This window comes from Salvelinus sp. IW2-2015, linkage group LG15, assembly GCF_002910315.2.
Source record: "Salvelinus sp. IW2-2015 linkage group LG15, ASM291031v2, whole genome shotgun sequence".
NCBI classification, from domain to species: Eukaryota; Metazoa; Chordata; class Actinopteri; order Salmoniformes; family Salmonidae; genus Salvelinus; species Salvelinus sp. IW2-2015.
Genome location: NC_036855.1, coordinates 16,566,382 through 16,575,542, shown reverse-complemented (window position 1 = coordinate 16,575,542; position 9,161 = coordinate 16,566,382). Strand labels below are relative to the sequence as shown.

At 40.8% G+C, this 9,161-nt stretch overlaps 1 protein-coding gene across 1 annotated transcript in view; it reads right to left on the bottom strand.

Moving 5' to 3' along the window:
* Window positions 1–3,005: 3,005 nt before the first annotated feature.
* The window catches only part of LOC111974067 (endophilin-B2-like), a 23,248-nt gene continuing 17,092 nt past the window's right edge, over window positions 3,006–9,161 (bottom strand). The window contains 3 exon segments of the mRNA XM_070446970.1: window positions 3,006–4,428; window positions 8,661–8,862; window positions 9,002–9,016. Of these exon segments, the coding sequence (XP_070303071.1) occupies window positions 4,321–4,428; window positions 8,661–8,862; window positions 9,002–9,016 (325 nt within the window). The 3' untranslated portion in view covers window positions 3,006–4,320.

Below are 9,161 nucleotides of genomic sequence, written 5' to 3'. Positions count from 1 at the left end.
TGATTTTACCTTTTCTATACTATGTGACTAAAAGGACTGTTATGGACTTAATGCTCGTACGTCTGATACACTTGTTCGGCGTCAACATTTTGCAATGTGCTGATAACTATCATCTATAAGTCGTCTGCCTATGAAGACTGCCTTAAATAATATCAGTCTGTGTACAGTGCCTTCAGAAAGTATTCATACCCCTAGCTTCCTCCTTTTCACTCTGTCAATTAGGTGGAATAATTACAATGTTGTTGATCAATCCTCAATTTTCTCCCATCACAGGCATTAATCTCTGTTTTAAAGTCACCATTGGCCTCGTAGTGAAATCCCTGAGCGGTTTAGTGCCTCTCCAGCTACTGAGTAAGGAAGGACACCTGTGTCTTTGTAGTTACTGGGTGTATTGATACACCATCCAAAGTGTAATTAATAACTTCACTATATTCAATGTCTGCTTTTTAATTTTTACACATCTATGAATAGGTGCCCATCTTTGCGAGGTATTAAGACAAAGTGAGCTAGTCCCATCATGCAGTACAAAAAAACAGTTGTCTGTCCATTTCTCTTGGAACTTTCTGTGTTCTTCTTGAATAGACTGCATCCTTCTCTTGGCCACCGGAGCCACGTTAGCTAGCTGCATTTCCCCGCTGCCATTTTCCTGGTTCTCCGGGGGTTGTTTGTTCATAGCTGTCACATTGTTCTCCAGCTCTTCCCCCTCATTTTCATTGTCAATAGATTTACCTTTCTTTTTTTTACAATAAATCGATCCATGTCGACCAGCCTGCAAAATTAGCTAGCAGCAAACTGATATTTGTCAGTCGCTTTAGCTGAGCAGTTGCATTCTATTTCGGCAAACGTTCTATTTCGGCCTTTCTGTTCAACAGCTGCGCTATACTGCCATCTATCTGCCGTCCAGGGAACAATCGATATATTCAGTGAAGTGATTCAGGCATGCATTAACCACATTGAATTGAAATTTTATCATTATGTATTATGAATGGAAAATAGGCAAATCACCGTGAGCTGCAAATTAAGGGCTCGCAGGCTGCACAATGAGTGCCACTGTTACAGCCTGAATTCAAAATGGATTAAATCGATTTTTTTCTCACCCATTTACACACAATATCCCTAAATGCCAAAGTGAAAACATTTATTCATTTATTTTTTGCAAATGTATTGAAACTTATTATACAGGAGTATCTCATTGACATAAGTATTTACAACCCTGAGTCAACCATACAGCTGTCATACCGCTCAGGAAGGAGACGCGCCCTGTCTCCCAGAGATGAACGCACCCTGTTGCGAAAAGTGCAAATCAATCCCAGAACAACAGCAAAGGACCCCGTGAAGATGCTGGAGGAAACAGGCACAAAAGCATCTACACCCACAGCAAAACGAGTCCTACATCGACACAACCTGAAAGGCCGCTCAGCAAGGAAGAAGCCACTGCTCCAAAACCGCCACAAAAAAGACAGACCAAGGTTTGCAACTGCACATGGGGACACCTGTTCGAATCACCTTTGGCAGCGATTACAGCTGTGAGTCTTTCTGGGTAAGTAAATAAGAGCTTTGTGCACCTGGATTGTACAATACTTGCACATTCAAAATTCTTCAAGCTCAAGTTGGTTGTTGATCATTGCTAGACAGCCATTTTTAAGTCTTGCCATAGTCAAGCCGATTTAAATCAAAACTGTAACTAGGCCACACCGGAACAATCAATGTCGTCTTGGTAAGCAGCTCCAGTGTATATTTGGCCTCGTGTTTTAGGTTATTGTCCTGCTGAAAGGTGAATTTATCTCCCAGTGTCTGTTGGAAAGCAGACAACCAGGTTTTCCTTTAAGATTTTGCCTGTGCGTAGCTCTATTCCATTTTTTAAATTTGATTCCCTAGTCCTWGCCGTTGACAAGCATACCCATAACATGATTCACCCACCACCATGTTTGAAAATACGAAGAGTGGAACTGAATAATGTGTTGTGGGATTTGTGAAAACATAACGCTTTGTATTCAGGACATACATTTTCGGCAGTATTACTTTTGTGCCTCGTTGCAAACAGGATGCATGTTTTGGAATATTTTTTTGTTCTGTACGTTTCCTTCTTTTCACTCTGTCATTTAGGTTAATATTGTGGAGTAACTACAATCAGCTTTTTCCTAGGATAGTTATTAAACTTTGTAACTTTTAAAGTCATCATTGGGTGAAATCCCTGAGCGGTTTCCGTCCTCTCCGGCAACTGGGTTAGGTAGAACGCCTGTATCTTCATAGTGACTGGGTGTATTGATACACCATCCAAAGTGTAATTCATAACTTCACCAGGCTCAAAGGGATATTCAATGTCTGCTTTTTTATGTTTACACATCTACTAATAGGTGCCATTCTTTGCAAGGCCCAGGAAACCCTCCCTGGTTTTTGTGGTTGAATCTGTGTTTGAAATTCACTGCTTGACTGAGGGACATTACAGATAATTGTATGTGTGGGGTACAGAGATGAGACAGTTTTTTATGACTATGTTAAACACTTATTTCACACAGAGTGAGTCCATGCAACGTATTATGTGGCTTGTTAAGCAAATGTTAACTCCTTAACTTATTTAGGCTTGCCATAACAAGACATTACAAATTAATTAAAAATGAAAAGCTGAAAACATTTCTAAAAACTTTGACATTATGGGCTATTGTTTGTAGGCCAGTGAAAGAAAAGCTCAATTTAATCCCTTTTTAACACAACAAAATGTGGAAAATGTCAAGGAGTGTGAATAATTTCTGAAGGCACTGTACATATTGTATATCCACCAATTTGCTGGACAAATGACCTATAGTACTTATTTGAAATATGGGTTTAAGCTATATTTCTTGCATAGTTTATTTGAAATGAAATCATTACATTAATGCCAAACATGCCAGATTAAAATACTTTATACGCATGAACATGTTGATGCAGTAGTCATAGAAAATATTGTAAAAAGGAGAGCGTGTTGTAATTACCAGTATGAGTTAGAATGATGGACAAAGTTTGAATTTGAAAAAAATACATGTATTTAGAAAATAATGATTACTTCCAATCCGACAGACTGCTACACCAGAATATTAGATTAAGAACCTGAACTGACAAACCACAAACTAGATTGTGTCCAAAGCATATAGATATATTTTTATTACATCCTACGCATTCACCCAGCATGGCTTGGGAACAGACAATAAATACATTGACAGTAAAGGCAGAAAAGGGTCAAAACAAGACATGGCAAAACAGTCACAGCATCACAAACCTTGACAGAGTGCATGCATACACATGTATACTTAAGTTTGCTTTGGTACTAAAAGGTCTATGAGAAATAAATATACAGACATTAAAATTCTGATTACAAGAAAGACAGAGGCTTTGCATTGAACAGAGTAGTCTGACTAACTCCTGCCAGTAGCACATGTAGCAGCCTAGGTCCTGTCTTGAAGACACTGAGACTATCACAGAAAAGACAACATCGGATCAAACAATTCAACTAAAAACATACAAAGACAACTGAAGGAACAATGACATGTTAAAGAAACAGAACAGCAAAAAGAGCAAAGTAAAAAAAGGGACAAATGGGAATATAACTCACCACAGATACTTCAATAATAACAAGTTACAGTTTTGCATGCCAAAATGTATGTTCTGTGTTAGATCTGGCTTGTCCTCTTCAAAGGAAGTGTCCTAAGCAAACAGGCAAACTGGAGTGTGGACATTGCGGTGTGTCCAATACATTCTATGAGTTATAGCAGATGGACACAGCCTCTCTCCATTATTTTAAGGCAGTTAGTAAAAGACTAGGAGTGCTTCAAATCGTCGCTGTATGAGTGCTTCAATTTCTGGTTAGTCACTAAGCAGGGCATATGGCCATGAAATGTTTCAGTGCCAGGTAGTGGTAGAGGTGTCCAGGAAAATGACAATATAGGAATGTGGACTAACGAGAGGTGCACAGGGTGTATGGAATGTTTTACATAAAAGTAATGGATTTGGGAAAGATGTCTAAAACAGGTGCAAGTGTCTGGGCAGGCTGTATGAAGCTTTTTCCACAGCTGTGAAAGGTCACCAAAGGTCACCAAAGCCTGAATAATACAGGGCATTTCAGTAAGTAAATATCTTACATTTCAGAATTTTCGGCCAAGTTGTCATGGTAACTATTCCTCCGTATTCAATGTTGTGCATTTTCCTTCATATTCACCAATGATGTAATGCGGTCCATGTGCGTACAGCATGTGGGTGTGTTTGGTTGGTTGAATTTGTCAACGTCAGCATGTTTGAAGGCATGTGAGTGCAATGTTTCAAGCGTGCGTCTTTCAATTTATTTCTTTAGCTGAGCAGCTCCAGGTATGTGACAGGCACCTTCCCTTTCTGGTTCCCTCTCTCTCCCACCAGCCAGTCTGAGTCCATGCCTGGCACTGTGTAAACTGTGATTAGCTGGGAAAAGACAAAATAATAACATGCACGGAGTGTACAAAACATTAAGAACACCTTCCTAATGTTGAATCCCTGAACATATTTCATTCTGTGCTAGCAAAACAGTCCTGCAGCTTAACATCTGCGTCATCTGACCACTTCCATATTGAGCGAGCCAATGGTACTTCCTGCTTTAGTTTTTTCTTGTAAACAGGAATCAGGAGGATAGAATTCGTCAGATTTGCCAAATGGAGGGTGAGGGAGAGCTTTGTACGTGTCTTTGTGGAGTAAAGGTGGTCTAGAGTTTTTTTTTTCTCTAGTTGCACATGTGACATGCTGGTAGAAATTAGTTAAAACAGATTTAAGTTTTCCTGCATTAAAGTCAGCAGCCACTAGGAGCGTCGCTTCTGGATGAGCATTTTCTTGTTTGCTTATGGCCTTATTTAGCTTGTTGAGTGCGGTCTTAGTGCCAGTATCGATTTGTGGTGGTAAATAGACAGATACGAAAAATATAGATGAAAACGGTCTTGGTAAATAGTGTGGTCTACAGCTTATCATGACGTACTCTACCTCAGGCGAGCAAAATCTTGATACTTCTTAAACATTAGATTTCACGCTGTTATTGACAAATAGACTTATTGACAAACCCCTCGTCTTACTGGAGGTAGCTGTTCCGTCTTGCCGATGCATGGAAAACCCAGCCAACTGTATATTATCCATGTCGTCGTTCAGCCACGATTCGGTAAAACATAAGAAATTATCGTATTTATTGTCCCGGTAGGATAGTCTCGAACGGAGCTCATCCAGTTTATTCTCCAATGATTGCACGTTTGTCAATGGGACGGATGGTAGAGACGGGTTACCCACTTGCCGACGAATTCTCACAAGGCACCCGGAACTGCGTCCCCTGTATCGGTGTCTCCTCTTCATGCGAATTACGGGGATTTAGGCCTGGTATCAGCATTAAACTCATTCACTTCTTATGGCTGCAGGGGCAGTATTGAGTAGCTTGGATGAAAGGTGCACAGAGGTGCCCATAGTAAACTGCCTGCTCCTCAGTCCCAGTTGCTAATATATGCATATTATTATTCGTATTGGATAGAAAACACTCTGACGTTTCTAAAACTGTTTGAATTATGTCTGTGAGTATAACAGAACTCATATGGCAGGCAAAAACCTGAGAAGTTCCACTTCCTGTTTGAATTGTTTCTGAGGTGGCAGATTTTCAACCAAGCTCTCATTGAAATTACAGCGGGATATTGATGAGTTTTCACTTCCTACGGCTTCCACTAGATGTCAACAGTCAATAGAACTTTGTCTGATGACTCTAATGTGAAGGGGGGCCGAAGGAGACAGGAATGAGTAATCACTGCCACGAGCTGACCATGCTTTCACATGCGCCTTCACACGAGGAGGACTCCGTTCCAGCGCTCTTCTGAAGTCATTCTAATTCTCCGGGTTGGAACGTTATTCAAGATGTACAGTGAGGAAAAAAAGTATTTGATCCCCTGCTGATTTTGTACGTTTGCCCACTGACAAAGAAATGATCAGTCTATAATTAATGTAGGTTATTTGAACAGTGAGAGACAGATATCAACAAAAAAATCCAGAAAAACGCACATCAAAAATGTTATGAATTGATTTGCATTTTAATGAGGGAAATAAGTATTTGACCCCTCTGCAAAACATGACTTACTACTTGGTGGCAAAACCCTTGTTGGCATCACAAGAGGTCAGACGTTTCTTGTAGTTGGCCACCAGGTTTGCACACATTCAGGAGGGATTTTTGTCCCACTCCTCTTTGCAGATCCTTCTTCAAGTCTTTAAGGTTTCGAGGCTGACGTTTGTGCAACTCGAACCTTCAGCCTCCTCCACAGATTTTCTATGGGATTAAGGTCTGGAGACTGGCTAGGTCACTCCAGGACCTTAATGTGCTTCTTCTTGAGCCACTCCTTTGTTGCCTTGACCGTGTGTTTTGGGTCATTAGTAATGCTGGATACCCATCCACGACCCATTTTCAATACCTGGCTGAGGGAAGGAGGTTTTCACCCAAGATTTGACGGTACATGGCCCCGTCCATCGTCCCTTTGATCGGGTCAAGTTGTCCGTCCCTTTAGAAGAAAAACACCCCCAAAGCAATAATGTTTCCACTCCATGTTTGCCGGTGGGATGGTTTCTTGGGGTCATAAGCGCATTCCCTCCTCTCCAAACACGCAAGTTGGGTTGATGCCAAAGAACTCCATTTTGGTCTCATCTGACCACAACACGTTCACCCAGTTGTCCTCTGAATCATTCAGATGTTTCATTGGCAAACTTCAGACGGGCATTGTATATGTGCTTTCTTGAGCAGGGGACCTTGCGGGCGCTGCAAGGATTTCATCCTTCCCGCATAGTGTGTTTACCAATTGTTTTCTTGATGACTATGGTCCCAGCTGCCTTGAGATCATTGACAAGATCCTCCTGTGTAGTTCTGGGCTGATTCCTCACCGTTCTCATGATCATTGCAACTCCCACGAGGTGAGATCTTGCATGGAGCCCCAGGCTGAGGGAGATTGACAGTTCTTTTGTGTTTCTTCCATTTGCGAATAATCACAGAAACTGTTGTCAACTTCTACCAAGCCTGCTTGGCGATGGTCTTGTAGCCCATTCCAGCCTTGTGTAGGTCTAAATCTTGTCCCTGACATCCTTGGAGAGCTCTTTGGTCTTGGCCATGGTGGAGAGTTTGAGAATCTGATTGATTGATTGCTTCTTGGGACAGGTATCTTTTATACAGGTAAGAAACTGAGATTAGGGCACTCCCTTTAAGAGTGTGCTCCTAATCTCCGTTCGTTACCTGTATGAAAGACACCTGGGAGCCAGAAATCTTTTTGATTGGAAGGGTCAAATACTTATTTCCTCATTAAAATGCAAATCAATTTATAACATTTTTGACTGCATTTTCTGGATATTTTTGTTGTTATTCTGTCTCTCATGGTTCAATAAACCTAACATTAAAATTATAGACTGATAATTTCTTTGTCAGTGGGCAAACGTACAAAAATCAGCAGGGGATCAAATACTTTTCCCTCACTGTATGTTCAACAACATTCTAAAGATTGATTCAGTACATCGTTTGACATGTTTCTACGCGAACTGTTTACGGAACTTTTTGGCCATTTCGTTCACGTTATAGTGATGCGCTTTGTGACTTTGGAATTGTTTAACCGCTGACCAAAGTAGCTAATTGGACATAAATAACGGACATTATCGAACAAATCAAGCATTTTATTGGGACCTGGGATTCCTAGGACTGCCATTCTAATGAAGTTCATCAAAGGTAAGGAAACATTTATCATGTATTTTCTGGTTTCTGTTGACCCCAACAATGGCGGCTAATTTGGCTATTGTTCTGAGTCCGTCTCAGATTATTGCTGATTTTGCTTTTTCCCGTAAAGTTTTTTAGAAATCTGACACAGCGGTTGCATTAAGGAGAGTATATCTATAATTCCATGTGTATAACTTTTATTATCATCTATTTATGATGAGTATTTCTGTTGAAACGAGTGTGGCTATGCAAAATCACTGTGTTTTTGGAACTAGTGAATGTAACGCGCCAATGTAAACTCAGATTTTTTTGTTATAAATATGAACTTTATCAAACAAAACATGCATGTATTGTGTAACATGAAGTCCTATGAGTGTCATCTGATGAAGAAATCAAAGGTTAGTGATTAATTTTATCTCTATTTCTGCTTTTTGTGAAAGCTATCTTTCGCTGGAAAAAATGGCTGTGCTTATTGTGGTTTTGGTGGGTGACCTAACATAATCGTTTGTAGTGCTTTCGCTGAAAAAGCATATATTTGAAATCGGACACTTTGGTGGGATTAACAACAAGATTACCTTTAAAATGATATAAGACACATGTATGTTTGAGGAATTTTAATTATGAGATTTCTGTTGTTTGAATTTGGCGCCCTGCACTTTCACTGGCTGCTGTCATATCGATCCCGGTAGCGGGATGCAGCCATAAGAAGTTTTAAAGAAAAAATCTTTGTCCAGTTCGAGGTGAGTAATTGCTGTTCTGATATCCAGAAGCTACACAAAAAAAACACAAAATAGCACCATCTTGTATCTTGCATCTAGTCCTAGTTGTTTCAAGACTGGAGACTGTTTCCTGCCCACCATACCACATATTCTAGCACTGCACGGATACACCTGATTCAACTAATGACGGGTGTGCAGGTAGAATTCTGTGTGTGTGTTCGTGTGCTCACCTCGTCAGCCAGTAGGGATAGCTCACTGGTGTCGGCAGCGTCGTAGTCGTACAGGACCTTGGCCTTGCGTGTGCCTGTGGCAGGGGCCTGCACCTCCTCGATCTTCAGCGTGTCTGTCTCCACAGCGCTGGCAGGGTCCAGGGGAGAGGAGCCACCGGAGGCCATGGAGTGGCCTGGGTTACCAGCAAACGCATTGGGAAACCTGCAGAGGTTTAGGGAGTGAAGACATTCATAAGGTATACAGCACATTCCCTGGGGAATAATCAGACTTAACTAACGGTTAACAAAAATATGTTGAGTAATGGTGAGTTCAACTGTAATCGTCATCAAATGTTACTTACACATCTCCATTGGAACTGAGAGCATAAGAGATAATAGTGGAGATGGTCATTGATTAACAGCTTACATCCATTTGAATAGCAAACACTGCAACAAATAAAAGCCAGATCTAGACAGCCCAGCTAAGTATGCTAGTATGTCCAATATAAAGTTGTGCATCTA